Source organism: Mastomys coucha, unplaced genomic scaffold (assembly GCF_008632895.1).
Source record: "Mastomys coucha isolate ucsf_1 unplaced genomic scaffold, UCSF_Mcou_1 pScaffold5, whole genome shotgun sequence".
Lineage (NCBI taxonomy): Eukaryota > Metazoa > Chordata > Mammalia > Rodentia > Muridae > Mastomys > Mastomys coucha.
The window spans coordinates 70,264,664-70,288,141 of NW_022196911.1; the positions used below are offsets into that span (position 1 = coordinate 70,264,664).

At 51.6% G+C, this 23,478-nt stretch overlaps 1 protein-coding gene across 4 annotated transcripts; it reads left to right on the plus strand.

Moving 5' to 3' along the window:
- The first annotated feature begins 786 nt into the window (after positions 1-786).
- Cluh (clustered mitochondria homolog) lies at positions 787-21,927 on the plus strand. 4 transcript variants are annotated; one of them, XM_031353034.1, is made up of 27 exons: positions 789-1,089; positions 1,492-1,580; positions 7,806-8,008; positions 8,524-8,695; positions 10,776-10,919; positions 11,072-11,196; positions 11,274-11,428; positions 11,529-11,654; positions 11,894-12,041; positions 12,192-12,284; positions 12,985-13,679; positions 15,264-15,490; positions 15,650-15,754; positions 15,896-15,996; positions 16,666-16,818; positions 16,914-16,976; positions 17,089-17,333; positions 17,606-17,690; positions 17,831-17,984; positions 18,063-18,202; positions 18,886-18,966; positions 19,044-19,169; positions 19,260-19,381; positions 19,606-19,699; positions 19,788-19,922; positions 20,007-20,080; positions 20,511-21,927. In XM_031353034.1, the coding sequence occupies exons 3-27, from the start codon at positions 7,820-7,822 to the stop codon at positions 20,695-20,697; spliced, it is 3,939 nt and encodes a 1,312-aa protein (XP_031208894.1). In that variant the 5' UTR covers positions 789-1,089; positions 1,492-1,580; positions 7,806-7,819; the 3' UTR covers positions 20,698-21,927. The 4 variants fall into 4 exon arrangements, with proteins under 4 accessions (XP_031208892.1, XP_031208890.1, XP_031208894.1 ...); XM_031353032.1 differs by lacking the exon at positions 1,492-1,580 and having other exon boundaries at positions 787-1,089; positions 15,653-15,754; XM_031353030.1 differs by lacking the exon at positions 1,492-1,580 and having other exon boundaries at positions 788-1,089.
- The last annotated feature ends 1,551 nt before the right edge of the window (positions 21,928-23,478 follow it).

Consider the following 23,478-nt stretch of genomic DNA (forward strand, 5'->3'; position numbering starts at 1 on the left):
GTCTGGATAGACTTGGTTTAAATATCACCTGAGACTAGGGCTGTCTCTCAGCGGTAGACACCTTTACCATGCCAGAGGTCCTGAATTCAGTACTCAGTAGGGCACACACAAGAAAAATAACTCCTCTGCAATCTCGGACCTCACTTATTCCCCACCCAACCAAAAGAACTGGAAAATAAATAGAAACTAGAGTAAGGACCGATCTATTGATCTAAATCTAAACTTGTTCTGTGACCTTGGTTCTCATTGTCCTTCACGTAAACCAAGATAGTGTCCTGGAAGTGAGAATGTGTGTGTGTGTTTGGTATGTGTGTGTGTGTGTCTGTGTCTGTGTGTTATACAGATAGGAGAGGAGGAGCCCGTGCTGCTCCGTCCAAGTTTTCATAATCTGTTTCTGACACTTTATGCTTATTTGCAACCTGCACACCTTCCTCAATAATCCAAATACACTCTAGTCCCTTCCCTTCGGTAGGAAAGAGCCCACTCCGTGAGAAGGATACCAAGGGTCGTGGTAACAAAGCTGCCTTATAACGACGCGCTCTTTTGGCAGATTCTCAATAAGAAGCAGAGGGTCACTGGGGGAGGGGAACAGTGAGCGAAGGCAGTCCTAGTCAAGTCTCCACCCAAGGTCACGGGCGCCCGCCCAACGGACGGCGAACCTAGGAAACGTCTCCCGGAAGCCCCGCCTCACCAGGGGGCCGAGCCCTCTCTCCTTTGAGCCCGGACGCGTTGCCTTTAAGACTTTGAAAGAAGAGTCACTGTATCGGTGGACTGACGACGGAGTGCTTGGTGTTTTGTCCCTCGTCGACTGCCGTGGGCAGGCCGGGCGCGAGGGCGGGGTAGGGGAGCTGCGGCGGGGTCAAAGGCTAAAGCGCGCACCACGTGGGCCGGTGACTCCGTCCTTCCCGCAGCGGCCGCGGCGCGCAGGGCACTTGGGTTAGTGGCGCGGCGTGCGGCGCGTTCAGGCGAGCCGGACGCCCGCTCCCGCCATGGTCATCAAGACGGACGAGTTGCCGGCGGCCGCCCCGGCCGACAGCGCCCGGGAGCACGGCTCGCAGGCCGGCGGCAAGGGGCGGCCGAACGCGGCTGGTGAGTGAGTGGGCCGGGGGGGCAGGGACAGCTGGGCTAGGGCGCGGGCCGAGTCGGGCCGGAGGGCTCGGGATTTGGTGGGAACAACCGTCTTCCCTCCGCGTCAGTGTGGGCGGTTCACTGGGCCGCCCCCGCCCTGAAGGTCACCTTCACTGGCACCCCCGGCTACGGCCTGGACTTCGCACGTGGGGACCGTGGAAGGGCAGCCACGGCGGACACACGCGCGCAAGATCGCGGGGGACACGTGCGCGCACACGCGGTTTGGTTTCAGGGTGCGCCGCCGCCGCAGACCGATGGAACCGGCGGCCCCACCCCCTCCGCGCCCCTGCTTGGGGAGCACTTGGGGCTGGGGGCAGTGACACTTGCGGCGGGCCCAGCCTCCTTCTGGTTCTCTTGTCCTAGACGTTCCTGTGCGGCAGAGCTGCAGCACTGTGAGTGAGGCTCAGTTTGGAGCTGCCCAAACTTGGACTATGGGAAGAGCGCAAGTTGGGGTGTGTGTGTGTTATTGGGGTGGGTTGTCTCTGGTACAGTCTTAGAGGCAAGGGCTTAACCCCAGGTCATCAGGCAGTGGTCTCAGTTCTTTTAGTTATTGGCCTCCACTTGATCTGGGGGTGGGGTTGGGGGGGGTCCTGTCTGTGTGTGGGCAAAGCCTAGCTGTTTGTCAGGGGGAGGTGTTTGTGCCTGAACTTGATCATTAACCTGCCTTATTGCGAAAAGTGGGTCAGACTAGAGCTGCTGTTTTTTTAAGGCAAAGGTCATTAGTGTGGAGTGGAGCTCCCAGCTCTCCCCCGTGGGGGCTGAGAGGCAGTGGCTTTGGGAGTGGCAGAGGCTTGTCTAAGGGTGGGGCCTACTTCTCTTGTACTTAGTCTGTGCCCTCTCTGTTATTTTCACCAAGTCTCAGGCTTCCTAGGGTCTCCTCACTTTTCTTCCGGGCCAGCCTGGTCCTTTCTACCCAGGACGCCAGAGAATGCAGACCCACTTTATCTCTCTTTTTCTTCACTCATTTTCCTCATTCTTCCCGTCTTCGGTGAGCAGACTAGGGCTAGCATGGCAATAAGGATGGCCCTGATGGGCCTGACACTTGCTAGACTGTTATCCATCCCAGTGGACTTTACCTTGCCCAAGACAAGGCCTGAGTTGTACCGCACAAGAAATGCTGAAAATGTCGTGGCTCTGAATCCATGGACAGGCTGGGTAAGAGAAGGTTAGAGCTGGCTGTTTCCCCTCCATCAAAGAGATCTGAAGAGATATGAAGCAGCTTGTCCAAGGTCATAGTGATTTCATTCTCTAGGGAAGCTCGCCAAGCCTACCCCAGCCCAGCCTAGAGGAAGCTGAGGTGGGCATGCTGGTTTATCATGTATGTGATTCAGGGAACTTAGGAACTGGGAATGGTAGTGGAGGATATTTGGTGAATGAAGCTCCCTTAACTATATGCTGAGGGACTCTTGGGGATGTGTGTGGGGGGGGTGCTGGGTTGGGGTCAGACCATAGTTCTTCATCTTGGGGACACAGGACTTTCTACTTGGTAGGGCCTTGGCTTCTGTGTCCCAGAAAACTGGTATAGATAACTGACACTCATTTTCCGGCCATCTTGGATCTGTTCAAAAGAAGAGACATAAGTGGAGCCTGTGTCGTGTGTCCTGCTCCCCCACCCTCCCCCACCTTTCTGCTATCCTATGGTAAGGTTTCTGCATGGGTATCAAAGTGTAGGCCCCTGACCTTCAGCTCCTTTTTCTAGAGCGCTTCAGTACCTTTGAGGAGGGGATCAAGACAGGCAAGGGTCAGTTACCGTAGGAATAAAGTAACTTTTAGGGGTTAAGAGAACAGGCAGGTTTTTCAAGTTCACAGTAGTGTGTCAGGTTCCTTCTGTACAGAGGAGGGCTGCCTGAGTTGGGCGTGGAAACTGAAGGGGACCTGGCAGACTAGGGAATTCAGGGGCTTGTAAGAGCTCCAGAAGGATCTTAAAGCTCTTTTGGGTGGTGTCTGAGAAAACTGAACATCACTTGGACCTAGAGGACCTGTTTGTGGTCTAGGGAAACAGCAAGGAGGTAAACAGGTCTTCCATAAGCTGTCTCTCTGCCTCTGTCCACTTTTCTTGAAGCCCTGGGTTCAAGGATGGGGCATTGTATATTTGGGATTCGAGTTCCTGTTCTAGCCTCACCTGCTGCTTAGCCTGGGTGTGGCCTGGCCCTGGCACAGTCACCGAAGACTGTTGGACTGGAGTGGCACACACAGGCTACTTGTGGTTACTCGGACCACTTTGTAACTCCTGCCTGTGACCATCTCTGGCTAGGAACGGCCATGTGTTGTGTTTCTACTCTGATCTCTCCAGTAGGAGTAAGTTATTAGCACATGCACTAAGTGCCATTCAGGCAGTTGGTCCCATTCTGCAGAGGACTACCTTTTTATTTCACTTCCCTAAAACCTAGGTCCTCCAAGGATCTGAGTGCAGAGTACTTGAGAGACCTGTGGCCTCATGCCCCACCTGGGCTGAGTCCTTAGGCTTCCAAGCGGAAGGCACTGCTGTAGCCTGGTCCCTTGGGGAGCATGACAATAGACCTTACTCTGAAAGTAGTACTCAGAGCTTGGGTTTGGGACACTGACACACATACGTTTTCCTAGACTTAGCTTCACAGCCTTTGCTTCTGTGAACTTGGACAGGTCACTTGTGGAGCTTTAGTTTCCTTGAGTGAGATGGGATAGTTGATTTGAATGTGGTCCTTCTGGGGAAATGGCCTAGAGTGAACACCAGCTTAGAGTGAACTAGAGTGGAGACAGTGTTGGCATCCTTTAGCATTATTACCGGGCTGCCTGCTCCCTTCCTGGGATTAGGGTGTGTTTGAAGAGAGGGTTAAAAGGAATGGAGCTCTGTCTGGATCTGGCCCTTCTTGCTTCAGGTCGTAGTGTGAAGTTCAGAACCTGCTAGAGCTGAAGAGAAGCTAAGGGTCTGCTTAGCTATTCCTGGGAATGGAGGGACCTGGAGTGAGAGCCTTGCACCCCTTTCCACCCCCATGCTGGTTAGTATGGATGCCAGAGCAATCCTTACTGGGCCCTGGCAACAAGTCAGAGGCCCTGCAAATGCGCCTTGGCGAGGCTGGGCATGCTGCTTCTCCACGGTGTGATGGCCTTCAGCCTCTTGCTGGCAGCTCTGTTTTTCCCCAGGGAAGACACTTGGTTTTCTCCTGGTGGCGCACAGGCTGCTGGGAAGAGAAGAGGTAGTCTGCCAACTTCTTGGTGCAGCTTGAAGTCCTGAGGCTTGGGTGCAGTTGTCCTCTGGGAGATTGTGAGCCCATCCCCCTCTCACTAGAACCAGTGACTCTCAGGAAGAGGCCAGCTGCCAGGTCACCTGCAAGAGACAACAGGAACCAGAGGCCCCAGCCAGTCCTTTGACCTAAGAGGAAGGCAGGGTGCTCTGTCGGTAGCTGGTGGACCAGGGGTGGCTGATGGCCTGGGCCCGGGTCTGTGCCAGCTGTTGTCAGCAGCTGGCTGAAGCAGTCCTGCCTATGTCCCGTGTAGATGGAACTGAGGAGAGGACCCCCTTGCTGAGCTCTGCTCCTGCCAGCCTGCCCCCTACGCCTTCTATCCAAAGGGGCCCAGGTACCCCAAATGCTGGGTTCCTCTGTTCCCCTAATGGCTTCACTAGCAGTGATCCCTTTTCTGAGGTGTGTGGGGAGGTGGGCCTAAGTGCTAGTAGTAGTTCTTTCCAAGGTCCTGAAGCCAGTGGGGCCTCCTGGCCCTCAGTTGTCCTTCTGCCCGACCTTGAACAGAATGAGAGGCAGGGGGAATGTGCCCTTCCCGGGGCTGCCCCAGCAGGCCTGGCCCCACTGAAACCTGAAGCCAGCTGGAGCTCCAGCCCTGAGCCGACCAGCTGCATTACCACAAGGATAGAAGCAGAGACTGGAACAAGGGACAGAGGCAGCATTGGGCCTGGGCCTGATCAGGGGAGCTGGCTGCCTTACTGCCATGGCAGTCCTGAGACTTCAGAGCCAAGAAGAGTGCAGCTACTGACTGTCCCAGGTGGGCTGTGGGGCTGTGTGGACCCAGTGACTAACCAGAGAAATCACCTGTCACAAGTCCTGTGGTGGAGAGGCTTTCAGGTCCCAGTGGAGGAGAAGAAGCCCCCAGGGAACATTCTCTTAAATCTGACTATCCCAGGGTCCAGGTCTCTGGACTTAGGAAAAAAGGCTGGGTTCACTTTGCCTTCCCCTCTAACTCCCTTGTCCTTTACTGCAAATGTGTGGAACACAGGCTGTCTATTACAGTCCAGGTTTAACTGCCTACTGTGTACCTTCAGTGATGAAAACTGGGTCTCTTGTATTGAGTGAGAGCTTTTCCAGCTTCTGCCTCCATTCTAGGAGATTGCCAACCTGGAAAGTCATCTCCAGGGAGCTTTTAGTATTGCCTTCCCCTTGTCTGCTCCATCTTTAGAGCCAAGGGTTCATTTGGGGTGGGTTGTTTATTTCTTTTTTGGGTTTTTTTTTTTTTTTGAGACAGGGTTTCTCCATGTAGTCCTGGCTGTCCAGGAACTTGCTTTGTAAGCCAGGCTGGCCTCAAACTCAGATCCACTTACCTCTTCTGCCTTCTGAGTAATTGTTTTTTTGTTTGGGTTTGTTTGTTTGTTTGTTTGTTTTAAGGGTTTCTCTGTGTAGACCTGGCTGTCCTGGAACTCATCCTGTAGACCAAGCTGGCCTCGAACTTAGAAATCCGCCTGCCTCTGCCTCCCAAGTGCTGGGATTAAAGGCGTGCGCCACCATTCATTGTTCATTTCTTAAGGGCTGAGGCTTCCCCGCCTGGGGCTGCTGGGTCACTGAAAGGGATAGTTTGTGTGTCCTTTGGTTCTTGGATGGTAAGGTACTCCTGGTTTGGAGAGGATGTGATATAGTACAGATATCATTATTGGAGGCCCGTAGTGGCTAGTGGTATGAGCTGGACCTTCCTATGCTTCAATTACCCTTTCTTGGGATTAATGAGTTGGTACTAGATCTGAAATCCTAAAGGTCCTATTTACCCACTATTAAGTTTATGGGTACAGGAAAAGGGCTGAGGCTTCTCTTCATGACCCTGGTGTTGCCTATCCATTTTGAGTCAGTCTGCCTCCTTGAGGCCCTTGATTTGGGCCTTTGGGCTCTTTTACCCTGTTGCACTCCTGTTGGCAGGGTAGGAAAGGGGCCCTGGGGTCTGGCTGGGCTGGGCTGACATCTGGAGCTGGGCTGTTCTGTCTGGAAGAGTCCTGTTCATAGCTGGGATGGTGGGGCTACAAGCCAAGGGGGCCATTCTCATTCTGGCTGACAGGTGCTAGGGCCAAGCTCTCTGTTGGCCAAGTAGATATCCAGGCAGACCTATGTTTAGCTGGAGGGTTTCTGAGAGGAGGTCCTTGGCTTCCCAAGGGTGGAGGGGCATCTCTTTTGTTCCCCTTAGCGCTGGGGTGGGGGAGTAGGAATGTCACCTGCTCCTCTCTTCCCACAGCATGCTAAGTTGGGTGCACACAAATATTGGGCTTGAATGTAGACTAGCATTAATTAATGTGATATCTTTTCATTGAGCTAGAGTAAGGCAGAAAGTAGAACAGCTATTCACAGTGGCAGAGTGGCTGCTCCTAGAGGCAGTGATGGGGCTGGTACTTCTGCCAGCCCAGGTCATTTGGGAAGGCTCTGGGGAAAGTTTATGTACCTGGAACTTAATGAGCCTCCTGGAAGGGCCAGGTGCAGGCAGGCAAATCTCTGTGAGTTCAAGGCCAGCCTGGTCTACAGAGTGAGTTCCAGGACAGCCAGGGCTACACACAGAAACGCTGTCTCAAAAAAAAAAAAAAAAAAAAAAAAAAAAAAAAAAGAAAGAAAGAAAGAAAGGAAGGAAGGAAGGAAGAAAGGAAAGGAAAGGAAAAAAGAAAAACAAAACAAAAGACTTGGAGTTTGCCCAATCAGTATATCATGGGTGATAGAATGATCCAGAAGAAGCTATAGAATAGTTCAACAGGGTGTGTGTGTGTGTGTGTGTCTCTGTAGAGGGGCACATAGTCAAGTGCACAGAGGTGAGAGGAAGGCAGCTAGCAGAGCAGAGACTAGTTTCAGGTGCCCTAGAATGCTGGCCACACGTGAGTCATCAGTGCTTTATCAGAAGGGTTCAGAAATTATGATTTTGATATTGAAAAACTGTACCAAGGCCATGGCTGCAGAGCCCCAACACTTAGGAGTTGGTTGCAGATTTAGGGTAAGCAACAAGGTACCAGGGAGAGATCAGGGATTGGTTTGTCCAGGATAATAGACTCTATTCTAACAAAATGAGCCTTTGGTGATATGTAAGGGGAAGTTAGGTGTTGATGGTAGTTGACTTGGTTGAGAAGCTTACGGCAGGCTAGCACTGGCATCTGAGCTCACAGATGGAGAGTTTTGACTCCATATGAGAAATGAGGTAGGAGGGGCTCAGGATCACTGGAGAGAATAGATCATTGGAGATGAGCAGAGGCCTTGCTGCTGGAGAAGGTTGGTGTGTGCCGTTGTGGCCCTGGAGAGGAATCCTGACTGCTGTGGTGAGGAACAGTGCATGGAAAGGGAGGGCACAGCATGTGGAAAGGAGTTGGCAATGCCTTACATGGATGAAATGAAGGGGGCTGGTCTCTAGTGGGTCTGTGGAACAGATTTACTCTCAACTGGATGTATGAGGTAGAAAGCCCTACCTGCCCAGCTAGGCCCATCTGACTCAGCTCTCACCTTTCCCAGATCTCCCCTCGGTCATGCTGTTGAATGGTGACTGCTCAGAGAACTTGAAGAAGGAAGAAGAGACATCTGAGCCACCTAGGGAAAATGGCCTAGATGAGGGTGAGCCTGGAGATGAGACCACTGGACAGGAAGTCATTGTCATTCAGGACACAGGCTTTTCTGTGAAGATCCTGGCCCCTGGCATCGAGCCCTTTTCCCTGCAGGTAAGATGGAGGAAGATGTGGTAGGGACCAGGCTAGAGTCTGCTGCTAGAGAGGAGGAGGTTTGGAAGCCAAGCCTTGTCTTTGCATGTGCTGGACCTGTGGGCCTGCTTTTGCCCAGGTCTGGGCTAGCACACTAGATGCAGCTGCGTTCAGGTCATTGCCTTGTGACTAAAGGACAAGCTCCAGCAGCCACTGGCAAAGCCAGAGCCATTTGCTCTAGAGGCCTTAGTGTTGTTTCCACTGCTTTGTCCATCCTCTGGTTAAGGAATTGCTCTTGGTTCCTATACATAGTTTAGGTCTGGGCCATGCTCTGTCTAAGTTCATATAGTATAAGTATATATATAAACATAGATATAGATGAATATGGTATTCCTGGATAGGGCTTGGAATTTAAAATTTAAAACCCCAAAGGTAGCAGACTAGGGGATTTATTCTGGGAGCCCAGGTACTTGGCCTGGTATCAGCCTGTACCTACCCATATAGTGTCTTACTGGAGTGACCTTTCTCCCTGGCAGGTGTCCCCCCAGGAGATGGTGCAGGAGATCCACCAGGTGCTCATGGACCGTGAGGATACTTGTCACCGTACTTGCTTCTCATTGCACTTGGATGGCAATATGCTGGACCACTTTTCAGAGCTACGCAGTGTGGAGGGGCTGCAGGAGGGCTCAGTGCTCCGAGTTGTGGAAGGTTGGTCTAGACTGAGCTGGTGGCTTCTAGACGAGGGCCCCAGAATTAGGCCAGATATCCTAACAGACACTGTTACTGTTGTCCCTGTGCTCCATCTGGGCACATGAAGGGGGTACTGACTCAGAAAGTGCAACTCAGGCTGTCACACCCTTTCTTTCTACTTTACAGCCCACAGTTTAAACACTTCAGTCTCCATTTTTAAAAATCCAGCCAGTTTCCAAGCTAGGATTGGAATAATAAGCCTATCAAATTCTGAAAAGATAAGTGTTACCTCTTTCGTAACCAAGAAAGATTTGTAGCTCTCTTTTTTGTTGTTTGCTTTTTGTTTTATATTGTGAGACAAGGCCTCTCTGTGTTGCCATGGCTGTCCTGGAACATACTTTCTAGATCAGGATAGCATTGAACTTACAGAGACTCGCCTTCCTGTGCTTCCTAAGTGCAGGGATGTTTCCTGGCTCTTGACAGAGGATGTCAGTGTCGGGTTTGCAGGTCTTCTGCTCTGGTGTGGGAAGATGGTTGTAGAAAAGCAGCTCCTGCAGCAGGCTCAGAGAGAAGCCCCAGGAATCTCAGCTCATTAAGAACAGATATGGAAACAGCACAGTGCTTATGCCTGCAATCACAGCATTTGGGCAGCTGAGGCAGGAGAGTTGCTGTGAACTGGAGGTTCACCTGGACTACAGAATAAAACCCTGTCTCAGAAAACTGAAAGGGAAAATTACGGTGCAGAGTCTGGGCAAGTCTACTGCAGATGACGCTCAGTCAGTCAGAGCCGCCTGTCGTTGCAGAAATGGCTAAAATCCACAAACACACTGTAGGGCATTGTTGACTCTTGGGTTCTTGAGAGGTCAAGTCCTTACGCAATCCCTGAGGAGCATGAGCTCGAGGCTTTGGAGCCCTAACAGCTCCACGGGACTGGAGGTATCTGAACAAAAAGCCCATGGCTTTAATGGGTTTTCCAGGGCCTGAGTAGGCTTGAAGAGGCGGTACAATGTTCTTTGCAAACAAGGATCCCACTAACAAGAGTGTGTGTGTAAATCAGAAACCCAGCTTAGGTGTTTAACTTTGTGGAATTTTGAAATTTTTTGGTGACAGTACAAGGCCGGTTTTCAGCTTGATATATAGATGAACTAACTCTTTTTTTTGTTTGTTTATTTGTTTGTTTTTTTGAGACAGGGTTTCTCTGTGTAGCGCTGGCTGTCCTGGAACTCTCTCTGTAGACCAGGCTGGCCTCAAACTCAGAAATCAACTTGCCTCTGTTTCCCAAGTGCTGAGATTAAAGGCATGCGCCACCACTGCCCAATGATGAACTAACTCTTGATCCTACACCACAGCGGTTGGGAGTCTAGTGAGGTCCCACCATACCTGGCTGACAGGAGAATTAAAAGTGGGAACCCTAATTGGAAAGTTCAGGGCTTGGGGGTGTGGCTCAGCATTTAAGGGCATTTCCTCTTCTGGTGGACCTGGATTCAGTTCCCAGCACCTACAGTCAGGCAGTTCACAGCAGCCGTAAGTCTCAGGGTTCCGATGCCCGCTTCTGGCCTCCATGAGCACTCCACTCCCCACATGGGGACAGTAACACAGAAACATACAGATACGCCCACACTTAAGTTAAAAACCAAATGGAAAATAAAAACTTGAACAGGCATGGTGATCTGTGTCTACTATTAGCACCTAAAGGCCAGGACATGAGGATCACTGTTAGATCTAGGCTAGCCAGGGCCACATAATCCTGTCTTAAGCTTTGTCACATTGTCTCCACCCTGAAAAAAAAAATGGAAGTTTTAAGGTACCCCAACAGCTGTAAATTCAGTTTAATTCTACACCTTTCCACCACCCCAGCACTGTAAGGAGAGAAGGCTGGACACATGCTCTCTGCCTGTGATCTCAGTACTTGGGGGACTGAGGCAGCCATAGCAGTTAGTTGAAGGATAGTCTGTGTTACCTAACTCTAAGGTAGCAGGAACTATAGAGACCTTGTGTTCTATTTTCAACCAACCAACCCTCCCACCCCCATAAAAACCTCATTGTAAGTCAGGTTATCCCAATAGGGCCATAGTAACGCTTTCCCTCATTCTGGCAGAGCCTTACACGGTACGGGAGGCCCGAATCCACGTGCGCCATGTCCGAGACCTCCTCAAGAGCTTGGACCCATCTGATGCCTTCAATGGAGTTGACTGTAACTCCTTGTCCTTCCTGAGTGTCTTCACTGATGGTGACTTAGGAGGTGCGGGAAAAATTGGCACTTGGACTTGTGCAGAGGGACAAAGGCCTAAAGGGCTGGGGGGATGGGGTTTGCTGAAGTTAAGGCAAGCCAGGGACACATTAAGTAACAGAAATAGTTGTTTCCTGGCTGACCACCAGCCTTGGGTTCCTCAGACAGTGGGAAGCGGAAGAAAGGCTTGGAGATGGACCCCATCGACTGCACACCACCTGAGTATATCCTGCCAGGGAGCCGGGAGCGGCCTCTGTGTCCCTTGCAGCCCCAGAACCGTGACTGGAAGGTAAGACTTTAGGAGCATCAAGGAAGTAAGACCCTGGTGGGCGGATCCTGTCTCCTCATGTTTGACCATTTGTGCAGCCCCTGCAGTGTCTGAAAGTGCTCACCATGAGTGGCTGGAACCCACCTCCTGGGAACCGCAAGATGCATGGGGACCTCATGTACCTGTTTGTGATCACTGCTGAGGACCGGCAAGTCAGCATCACTGCATCCACGAGGGGCTTCTACCTGAATCAGTAAGTCTTTGCTAGTCTTCACGTGCCATGGCGTATCCCCGTGTTCTGAGTCTAATGTCAAATACTTAGGGCACCTGCTTAGTGACCCCTCTCCTTGCAGGTCCACAGCCTACCACTTCAACCCCAAGCCTGCCAGCCCCCGTTTCCTCAGCCATTCCCTAGTAGAGTTGCTCAACCAGATCAGCCCAACCTTCAAAAAGAACTTTGCTGTGCTGCAGAAGAAAAGGTAGCTCCTGTCCTGCCTCCAGTCACAGGCTAGACCCCACACCAGCACCTCTGCCTGAAGAAATGTTGTCCCGGTGCCCGAGAGTCCCTCGGTTCAAGGGGGCAGCATTTGCTCTATCTGACTTCGGGTTGGCATCTGTGGGTAGGAGATGCCAGAACAGTGAGGGCCTCAGAGAAGCTCACAACTGGGCACTAAGCTTGGAGGGGTGTCCCACCTTTCCATTCCCCTGCCTGCTACAGGGTCCAGCGCCACCCGTTCGAGAGGATTGCCACCCCGTTCCAGGTATACAGCTGGACAGCCCCCCAGGCGGAGCATGCCATGGACTGTGTGCGTGCCGAGGACGCCTACACCTCGAGGCTGGGCTACGAGGAGCACATTCCTGGACAGGTGCTACCCAGACCCGCCCTTGTTGCCAGGCTCCTATGCACAATCAGTAGGCTCTCTCTGATCTCTAGGGAACTCTCCACAGGGAAGTGGAAGAAGCAGGTCAGCAGTCAATAGGCTGAGCCTGCCTCTGCCTCCCTGGTTCCTCCACAGACCCGGGACTGGAATGAAGAGCTGCAGACAACAAGGGAGCTGCCCCGCAAGAATCTGCCTGAGCGGTTGCTTCGAGAAAGAGCCATATTCAAGGTGACTACAGCCTTAAGCCTCCCTGTCACTAGCCTTGTGGGTAAAGAGAAAACTAGAGGCTGGCCCTAGCCTACCTTTGTTGGCAACACTGGAGATGGGTTTGCAGGGTTTGTCAGCCTCCTGACTCCCAGAAAACCACCTCAGATTGTTTGCTGTGGCTTCATTGTGATTCTTGAGACCATAGAATGGGGAGTAACCTTTCTTGGTCATCTTTGTGTCCTCCCATGATCACATGGTGCTCTTACTGAGCCACAGGTGCACTGCTGGGACACTTCTGGAGCAGTAGCACATCGAGATATAATGTGTGTGCACATGTGTGGTGAGCATGGGCGGGGAAGGGCAATCAGTGTGAGGCAGGCAGGGATTTACTGTAGGTAGGTCCAGGGATTGAAGTGATGTAGTCAGTCTTGGTGGCAGGGACTTTTACCTGCTGAACCATATCATTTGTCCCTGCAAACTCCCTTTTGTTCCTTTTGTTCCTGATTGGTTGGTTTTCTTTTGTTTTTTTGTTTTTTTCAGTAGAACTGTTGAGGTCTCAAAATGATTTTAAGAAATGGTGCTGTTTCCCATTTCTAAATATGAAGAAACTGAGGCTAGGGTTCCTTGATGTCCAGGGCCTGGCTCCTTTACCATCTAGGTAATCTGGGCCAGGATAGGGTGTACCTTGGTGCTCTCACCCTCCCAACCTTGGCCTTCCCAGGTGCACAGTGATTTCACAGCGGCAGCCACAAGGGGTGCTATGGCAGTTATTGATGGCAATGTGATGGCCATCAACCCCAGTGAGGAGACCAAGATGCAGATGTTTATCTGGAACAACATCTTCTTTAGCCTGGGCTTTGATGTCCGGGACCACTACAAAGACTTTGGTGGGGACGTGGCAGCTTATGTGGCACCCACCAATGACCTGAATGGTGTTCGTACCTACAATGCTGTGGATGTAGAGGGACTGTATACACTGGGTACAGTGGTAGTGGATTACCGTGGCTACCGAGTCACAGCTCAGTCCATCATCCCTGGCATCCTGGAACGGGACCAGGAGCAGAGTGTCATCTATGGCTCCATTGACTTTGGCAAGACAGTGGTGTCACACCCACGCTATCTAGAGCTGTTGGAGCGCACCAGCCGCCCCCTCAAGATCCTGCGTCACCGAGTGCTCAATGACCGAGACGAAGAGGTGGAGCTCTGTTCCTCTGTCGAGTGTAAGGGCATCATTGGCAATGATGGGCGCCACTACATCCTTGACCTACTGCGCACCTTCCCACCAGACCTCAACTTCCTTCCTGTGCCTGGGGAGGAGCTGCCTGAGGAGTGCTCTCGAGCTGGCTTCCCCCGAACCCATCGACACAAGCTGTGCTGTTTGCGCCAGGAGCTAGTGGATGCTTTTGTGGAGCATAGGTGAGGAGTGGCTGTTGTTGGCCTAGATGACAGGGAAGCTGGCTCAGAATCATCTGTTCTGAGGGAAATCCTGGAAGGGGGAAACTCCAGCCTACTTCCCAGAGCCCGATTATAAACCTTTAATCAGCCTTTGCCTGCCTCGGATCTCCAGGTGCAAACACAGGGCCTCTGTCAGTTGTAGATTAGCAAGTGGCTAACCAGAGTTTCCAGCAGAGTGGTCCTGGGCTTTTAAGGAGATAGCAGACAGTGCAGATGTGGAGCTGAGAGCAGCAGGAGCTGGGAGGGGCTCAGTGAGTGAGTGCTTATGATGGAAACACAAGGACTTGGATTCAGATTCCCCAAAGCATCAGCATACAAGGTTGGGCCATCAGCACATGTCCTGCTGCCACCACTGTGGGAGAGGGTAGACGGGGTCCTCAGAGGAGCTTGCTAGCTGCTATGTAGTGCAAGCTCAGTGATAGGTCCTGTCTCAAGGGAGTAAGGTGGAGCTAATATAGCAGGACAGCTGATGGCTTCCCGTGGCTTCCCTGTGCACATATGTACACCCGCATAAAGACACGAAGTCAGGCATGGTGGGGCACACCTTTAATCCCAGCATTCAGGAGGTAGAGGCAGGTGGATCTCTAAGAGTTAGAGGCCAAGTCTGGTCTACACAGAGAAACCCTGTCTCCTAATAAATAGATGTGTTATATAATAATATAATGACAGGAAGAATGTCACAGTACAGGGCTGGGAAGTGGGGCTTCAGAGTGCTGGGCTGCTGGCACTGACTGTACCCATTTGCTGTCTCACACCACGATGAACTCTTTCCAGATGCCATTGGTATTCCTCTTCCTCACTGCTGAGAGCCGTGGTCTAGAGCCTCTCCCCTCCCCCATATTCCCCAGCTGTCTTCTAACTTGAGGACAGTTTAGTGGAGTTTTGTTTATTTGCTTTTGAGGCAGGGTCTTACTGTGTAGCAAAAGCTGGCCAGGAACTCACAATACTGTCCCAGCCTCCCTAGTGCTGGCTGGGATTACAGATGTGCAACATTACACTTTGGTTTTGCTCTGACCTCTCTGGAGGGTGGCTAGCCTGTACAGACAGGTATGCACATATGACAGGTCAGTCTGTGTGTCCCTATGCTAACGGGATAGCTTTTCCGGTGCCAACATTTTTGGGCCCAGAGACCTGGAGTCTGGGCCTTCCTTTTTGGTTTTTTGGGTTTTGTTTTGTTTTGTTCTTTTGTTTTCGAGACAAAGTTTCTCTGGAACTCATTCTGAAGATCAGGCTGGCCTTGAACTCAGAGATCTGTCTGCCTCTGCCTCTACTTCCCCAGTTCTGAGATTAAAGGTATAAGAGTTAATTGCTATAGTTATATGTATGACTCTTTTGACCACATCTATGTGTACCACATGCATGCCTGTTTCCTGTAATTGTTACAAGAGGGCATTGGACTCTCTGGAACTGAAGTACAGATGGTTGGGAGCCACCATGTCAGTACTGGAAATTGAATCCATAAGAATAGCAAGTGCTCTTAACCACTGGACAGCCTGGCTACAGTCTATAGCCCTTGCTTCATCATACCTGCTTTGCTGCTCTTAGGTACCTTCTCTTCATGAAGCTGGCTGCCTTACAGTTGATGCAGCAGAAGGCCAGCAAGGTGGAGACCTCCACCTCCCTGGAGAATGGTGGCCCTCCCTCCTCAGCAGAGACCAAATCTGAAGACTCAATAGGACCTGAAGCAGAATGTGAGGAGGAGGGCAGCAGTATGAGTGGCCTTGCCAAGGTGAAGGAGCTGGCAGAGACCATCGCCTCAGATGATGGCACAGGTGGGGTTCCTGTGCTCATTTGGAGAGCCCACGCTTGTCCTGGCAGCTTAGCCATAGGGGGCTCATGATCTCTGAGAGAGGCAGGCAGGCATCCCTAGAGTGGGTTGGGCAAGAGGCTCACAGTAGCACAGCTCTACCTCCTTTCGTCCATTTCCACAGTAGACCCTCGAAGCCGAGAGGTGATCCGAAATGCCTGCAAGGCTGTTGGCTCCATCAGCAGCACGGCCTTTGATATTCGATTCAATCCTGACATCTTCTCCCCAGGCAAGTAAGAATGGATAATCAGTGAGTGAACCCTGCAACTGAGGCAAAGCATCATGGGATGGGCTTGGGCTCTTCATCAGCAGAAAGCTGCCCTGCTGATGTCATCTGCCTGGCTCAAGCCTTCCTGCTCTACCTTCCCAGGGGTTCGATTTCCTGAGTCCTGCCAGGATGAAGTTCGGGACCAGAAGCAGCTGTTGAAAGATGCGGCTGCCTTCTTGCTCTCCTGCCAGATCCCTGGTTTGGTGAGGGAGGGGGTGAAAGGTTGGGTCGGGGCTGCCAAAAGGGAAGCTGTTGCAGACCTTGTTGACTCATGCTCCTTGGTCTCTAGATCACATATAGAACCTCCTTATGGCTGCTGCATTGGCCTCTCCTAGCCTGGCATGCTGGCAGCACCAGTAAGTCAAAGGAGGCATCAGACATAGACAGACTGTGCCCTGCCAAGGCTAAGAGTCTGGTCCTTTGAGGCTCAGATAGCAGGGGCCTAGTATTTCCTGTCCAACTGATTCCACTAGTGTTTTGCCTAGGCTCCTTCCTGAATGGCAGGCTTGCTTCCTCTTAGCCACATATCTCTGGGTCAGGTGCCATTTTTGCCTCAGGTTGTGAGTCTCTCAGGATAACTGGAGTAAAGCTGTGGTTTCTTCCCACATGACCAGATGACCCTGTGCCACCTGTGAGACTTAGGTCTTTACCCAAGAGGTCCGGCTACTTCCCAATGGCAGGATTGCTCTTCCTGTTCCTTTTGCTTATATAGAAGGCAGGGATAGGTTCCTGTGCCTTTTTTACACCCTGTGCCCTCTCTTCCTCATGGAAGCCAGGGCTTTAGTTCTGTCCTTCCTTTAGGGCTCTAGGGAAGACCCAGCGGGGTAGGGGCAAAGGGCTAGGGCTGGTCTTGACCTGATGCAGCCCCACAGGTAAAGGATTGCACAGAGTATGCTGTGTTGCCCATGGACGGGGCCACACTGGCTGAGGTGATGCGCCAGCGTGGCATCAACATGCGATACCTGGGCAAGGTGCTGGATCTGGTGCTGCGGAGCCCAGCCAGAGACCAGCTGGACCACATTTATGTGAGTGGGGCTTGGCATGGGAGGTAGTGGCAGCTGGAGGCCTGGAACTTGCCTGAGACTTCCTTCTTTGACAACCCCCACTCCCACCCCCCCAGAAAATCGGCATTGGAGAACTCATCACACGTTCTGCCAAGCATATCTTCAAGACATATCTACAGGTGCCGCACTCTTCCCCAACTTGGTGGGATCTCCCTGGGTGGCATGGGGCCTGGAGAAAAGCCCTGGGTGGGGGCTTAGGGCCATCCTGACTTCAACCAAAACTTGGCTCAGGGAGTGGAGCTCTCAGGCCTCTCAGCTGCCATCAGCCACTTCCTGAACTGTTTCCTGAGCTCTTACCCCAACCCTGTGGCCCACCTGCCTGCTGATGAGCTGCTCTCCAAGAAAAGGAACAAAAGGAGGAAAAACCGGCCCCCAGGAGCTGCAGACAATACTGCCTGGGCTGTGATGACCCCCCAAGAGCTCTGGAAGAACATATGTCAGGAGGCTAAGAACTACTTTGACTTCACCCTTGAGTGGTATGGGCACAGGAGTCAGAGGTCACCACGGGTGTAGGTGACTGGGGAGGGGTGTGTGGAGTGGGGCAGCATCTAGGGCCTGTGGTCTAAGGGCAGTGGAGTGAAGACAGCAGGCAAACCAGCAGTTATGTGGAACCAGCGTGGGGAAGTGGAGGGCTGTCTGTGAGGTTTAATGCTGAGCAGTGAGTGGATAGCATTGGTTACGGGCTCTGGAGTTGAGTCCAGAGTGGCAGATGGGTATAGGGCTGCTCAGGCCCTGCTTCTGCCCCTAGTGATTCTGTGGACCAGGCTGTGGAGACCTACGGGCTGCAGAAGATTACACTGCTGCGGGAGATCTCACTGAAAACCGGGATCCAGGTGGGCCCTCCTTTCCAGCTTGAACTACAAGGGGAAGGGAGCTTTCTTGAGATGGTAGTCGCTGCTCCTGTGATGGTAGACTGGGAGTTGCTGTTCTTGTGTCATTGGCTGAGACTTTGGGTATTGGGCCCTGTCCCCAGATTCTGCTGAAGGAATACAGCTTTGACAGCCGCCACAAGCCTGCCTTCACTGAGGAAGATGTGCTCAATATCTTCCCTGTAGTCAAGCATGTCAACCCCAAGGCATCGGATGCCTTCCACTTCTTCCAGAGTGGACAGGCCAAAGTACAGCAGGGTGCGTGGCACTGTGGGTTGGGGGAAATGGGAGTGTCTCTTGCCCAGTCCTGACCTTGCCACCCCGGCTACCTCGTAGGCTTCCTGAAGGAAGGCTGTGAGCTCATCAATGAGGCTCTGAACCTGTTCAATAATGTTTATGGAGCCATGCACGTGGAGATCTGTGCTTGTTTGCGTCTTCTGGCCCGCCTCCACTACATCATGGGAGATTATGCTGAGGTGTGTAGGCCTTGGCACTTCTGGCTGTCACGGATTAGTTGGGGCTGCATGAAAGAAAGGTCTGGGGACCCCACCCTCACCCTCATGTTAAAACAGGGAGAATGGGTTTCCATGTATAGGGAGCAAGTGGCATCCAGAGAGCTCCAGAGTTCTTGTTCTGTGAGCTTATCAACTGTCCACTTACTGTCCTTGGGAGAACCCAGTAGTTGCCTGTGCTCTGTAAGGCAGACATGACGTGTGCAGCTCAGAGATGGAGGCAATAGAGCCTGTGAGTCAGAGCACAATACCTGGCCTTTGAGTGACCATGGGAAGACCAGCTGATGGTCTCCTGTTCAGTGTTTTGTGGTTGTATTCCAGCTATCTTGCTGGCCCTAGGCTCTCGGTATGCTTTGGGCCCCGCCTGCTCTCTTTATCAGAGTCTGTCCTAGGAAAGCTTTTTAGAAATGAATGCATTTTTAGATCTGTCTGTTTTTGCATAGGCATTTTCAGATCTGTTTTGTTTTACATAGGCTTTGTTAGGGAAGAAGATGTAGAATGATGAGTTTCAGATGGTCTCTGTGGCGAAGACCTCAGTCACAGCAGCCGTTATCCTTCTGCTGTCTGTGTGCAGGCTAGCCCATGCTCTGTGGGGCTGCTCAGTTGGGGAGCAGTGCTCACCTGAGATGGATACCATCTCTTTACAGGCCCTCAGCAATCAACAGAAGGCTGTGCTGATGAGTGAACGAGTGATGGGCATTGAGCACCCCAACACCATCCAGGAATACGTAAGTAGCCATGCTGGGGTTGGCATGTAGGTGTGGGTGCCTGAGGCTACCCTGACCCACCATGACCCCACCTACAGATGCACCTGGCCCTGTACTGCTTTGCCAGCAGCCAGCTGTCCACAGCCCTGAGCCTCCTGTACCGCGCCCGCTACCTCATGCTGCTTGTGTTTGGGGAGGATCACCCTGAGATGGCATTGTTGGATGTGAGTGCTGGAGAAGAGAATGTGGGTGAACAGACCATGGTGGACTTTGTGCAGGGGAGGAGCTGACTTGGTTTCTTCCTTATCCCCCAGAACAACATCGGGCTAGTGCTGCATGGTGTAATGGAGTATGATCTATCCCTGCGCTTCCTGGAAAATGCACTAGCTGTCACTACCAAGTACCATGGGCCCAAGGCCCTTAAGGTGGCTCTCAGGTGAGGCAGTGCTGGCTAAGACCCCCACAAACTCTTGGAGAGACAGTGTGATTGGGAAGGGACGCAGTTTTGTCTTACGCAGTTTAGAACAGTTCTTTGACGCTCTACCTATACTCCCTGCCCTTTCCTTGAGTGGCTCCTTGGGAAGTCCTGGGAGGGCTCTAGTCCTCAGGTGCTCTCCACCTCTTGTCTCTCTTTTGCCCCATATATTCTGTTCCTCCCAGCCACCACCTTGTCGCCCGGGTTTATGAGAGCAAAGCTGAGTTCCGGTCAGCCCTCCAGCATGAGAAGGAAGGTTACACCATCTACAAGACGCAGGTGGGCCTCGCCAGGGGCTGAGAAGGCTGTGCCTGTGGCCATCTGTGCAGCCCTGATCTCCCTTTGCTTTGGCTCTTGTCCTTTATAGCTAGGTGAGGACCATGAGAAAACCAAGGAGAGCTCTGAGTACCTCAAGTGCCTGACCCAGCAGGCTGTGGCCCTGCAGCGCACCATGAATGAGATCTACCGTAATGGCTCCAGTGCCAATATACCACCCCTCAAGGTATGGAGCTGAGCTGAGTGGGGTGGTGCGGTGCCCTAGCCTCTTGCTGGGCCACACTAACCTGGCCTTCCCCACCACCCTCAGTTCACAGCTCCCAGCATGGCCAGTGTCCTGGAGCAGCTCAATGTCATCAATGGCATCCTCTTCATTCCTCTCAGGTGAGGGCCTCCACCCAGCCCTGGCAGTCAGCCTTAGCTTCTGTTTAAGTTACATGAGCAGAGCTCAAGACTCTAAAAGCACATGGCCTGTAGTAAGGTTCCTTGTGATTCTCCCCAGACACTGTGTAGTCCAAGAAAGACATAGCTATAGTATTTTATTTTCCTTTATTTTTGTTGTGACAGAGTTCCTTGCTAGCCCAAGCTAACCATGACCTCATGATGTTGCCCAGGCTAGCCTCAAATTTGTAGCAATCCTGCTTCAGTCTTCTGGGTGCTAGGGTTAGAGTGAGCTGGCGTCAAACACATGATCCTCTAGGAGGGGCACCCGTTCCATACAATATCCACTGTCTTGAGTGGCAGTGTACTGGAAGATGCAGGGTGCCTGAGGGTCCAGGCTACTCTGACTCCACCTTCGCTTCCTAATGTTTAGCCAAAAAGACTTGGAAAACCTAAAGGCAGAGGTGGCACGGCGACACCAGCTCCAGGAGGCCAACAGAAACAGGGATAAGGCTGAAGAACCCAGAGCCACTGAGCCTGAGCCAGAGACAGCCCTGGAGGACATGGGCTCCCCTCAGACTGCCAAGGAAGGTCCTTCTTCCCTGAACTTACAGGGATAAAAAAGGAGAGAAAGATGGACAGTCCAGCAGCCCCTTTACCCGGTGATGCAGACAGATTCCAGGAGAATTCTGGGGGCATGCCCTACAGATTGGGAGAGGAAGCTAGTCCTCCACTTTCTACCCCCACCTCACCCCACCATCTGCCTGGGGCCCTGCCCTGGCCTGCCTGCCCCTAAAAGATGGTTTTGCACTGGTTCAATGAATATTCAATGCAGAGGCCTAATTGAAGACACGAAAGTGAAGTGTGTAGGCATCAGCTCCAACTGGGAGGCAAGTGTCTCCCCAGCATCAAGCAGATGTGTGTCCATGCCTGTGGATGTCTTGCTCCGTCCTTCCTGATGTACATAGCCCAGTCAGTTCTGAGTGGATGACATGCAGATGCAATTTCTCAGGTCATTTATATGTTTTGACATTATGGCTGCTGCTTTTGTTGCCACTACCCCTGGGTCCAGCCTGGCTTAAAGTCCAGGTTTAAGCCAAAAAAGATGGGGGCTTTTGTGTGTCCAGGGAGGGGGAGCCAGATATCTGGTAGGGTGCAAGGTGAGACCTGCAGTGGCTTTACTGTGATTGGGCCTGGCCTACCTGTAGCCTCAGGGTGAAGGGAAGGGGCCAGCAGTGGTAGACCCCACACATCCATGTGCCTGGCTTTGGCCAAGCAGGAGAGGAGGTCCTGCCACAGGCTTTGACTTGCCTCCCTGCTCCCTGTACCCCAGGTGAGCATAACCTTGGGGGCCAACAGTCTGAATGTATCTTTCTCCCCATTTTAACCTGAGCTGCCTAATGCACAGTTGAGTAAGGGGTGGGGACCCAGGGCTGAATTGTGGATCCCAGAGAAAGTGCCATGCACAGGAGTGATTGTCACCTCTGTGGAGCCTGGCTTCTTCTTGGTCTTTGCCATATAAGCACTTATACAAAGAAGCTCTGGGGTGTTGGGGCTCCTACTGCCTTGGCTGCCCTCTCTCTCCCCTCCCTGCCTGTGTAGCTTCTCTTTGTCTGCTGTCCCTGAAGGAGATGGCCACCCTTTGAGCCTGAGGGAGCTGTTGTAGGCAGAGCCTCTACTTGGGGCTTTTCTGGAGCTGCTGATGGATAGTATCTGTCCAGGGACCTTGTTTCAAAGAGAATGGGCATGGGCCAGCAAGGCATCCCCACAGCTGTCAAGAACGTTTTCTTGTTTTTAAACCATCACGTCTTCATTTCACATTGGAATAAAGTGCGTTTTTGAAACCTGCTGCCCCAGCCTTCCCTGTGTGCTCTGTAGAACATGTTCCTATTGCTTGAGTGAGGCTCAGAAGTACTGCTGGGAGATAATAACGTATATATTGGGTCAAATTCAATGTTATGTTCAAGTCACTGAAGTGGAAGGGGTGCCACCCCGGTTGTTCGGTTGGGTCCTACACAAAGGCTGCAGTGAAAGATGTGTGGAAGAGGGATTGACGGCAAGCTTCTGATTCTTTTGTGTAGTCTTCTGAACATCTCACTAGCTAGGCTTGTGCCTTATTCGCTTCCCTCCTAGCTGGTAGATGGGGTTTGGCAAGTGGAAAAGAAGAGTGCTGGTTTTGTAATAGAGTGTTAGATCCAGCATATGTAGGGCTAGTGAAGTGGAGAGAAGAGGTAGCCAACTAGTGGCCAACTAGGAGACTTGTCACAGTAGTGGCTCCTGAACAGTCCGCTTTCCGGCTTCAGTGATCCTCCGGGATTCCAAAGTCCTAGAATTACATTTGATAGTTTGACTTTATGAAAAACACCAGCCCTAATTTGTGGTCCTTTTTTCTTAAGCCTGTGGGAGAAAGATGTTTTCTGAAAGATGTTTACTTGATACTAAGTAACATTCATAAGTACCTACCAATGATTTTGACCATTTGAGCCTACTGTGTGTTCCCTTTATAATTTGGTCATTTGAGGCAAGGTCTCTTAGAGCCAAGACTGGCCTCAGAATCCTTTTAAGCTGAGTGTGACCTTGAATTCCTGGTTACAGGAGTGCACATAATACTTGGTTCGTTTTGTTCTAAATGTGTTTGCTGACTTGATGGACACACCACTTCTGGAAAGGGACATCACACAAAGTTGAGGCTATTGTGCATGAGTTTAATTACCTTTATAATTTAATCAGGTGCTTACAAGTCACCCTAGAGACCCATTTTTCCTTGGTTGGTTCCCTTAACCATATTAGTGTTATTAAATTCCTTTGTAAAGTATTGTGGGGTGGGAGAGAGGGCTCAGATGTTAAGAACTTTGACTGTTCTCCAGAACCACCCAGGTTTGTTTGCCAGCTCCCACCAGCTAAAGGGATCTGGCACCCTCTTCTGCCCTCTGGATACTAGGGACATAGTACACATATGTACACACGTGCAGGCAAAATACTTGAACGTACAGATCTTAAAAATTACGTGTAGATATGTGAACCCAGAGGATGACTTTTGGCAGATGGTTCTTTCCACAGTAGGTTCTGGGATGGAATGCAGGCTATGAATTCAGGGCTTGTGTGGCAAACTCTTCTATCTGCTTAGACACCTCACTAGCCAACTAGATCTTTTGACAACTCAACAAGAAACTCAGTTGAGGGCCACAGGACAACCTGAGGAATCCCTATATATTCTATGACTGAGAAGTATCCAGAAATGTCTCAGAGCAGCTTCAGCACACAAAGGTATTCAACTGTTAGAGCCATTAACTGACTCCACTGACAATATCAGGAAACTGGATGTGGTGGTACACGGTGAGGCAGGGCTGTTGATGGAATTCAAGGATAGCCTGGGATAGATACTGACCCTGTTTCAATAC

What these genes read in the sequence shown, in the direction of transcription:
- Cluh (XM_031353030.1), top strand. Translation starts at nt 990, where the DNA reads ATGGTCATCAAGACGGACGAGTTGCCGGCGGCCGCCCCGGCCGACAGC. An exon ending in CACTGATGGTGACTTAGGAG is followed by an intron (nt 10,920 to 11,071) that starts GTGCGGGAAAAA and finishes TGGGTTCCTCAG; the next exon opens with ACAGTGGGAAGCGGAAGAAA. An exon ending in CTGAGATGGCATTGTTGGAT is followed by an intron (nt 19,170 to 19,259) that starts GTGAGTGCTGGA and finishes CTTATCCCCCAG; the next exon opens with AACAACATCGGGCTAGTGCT.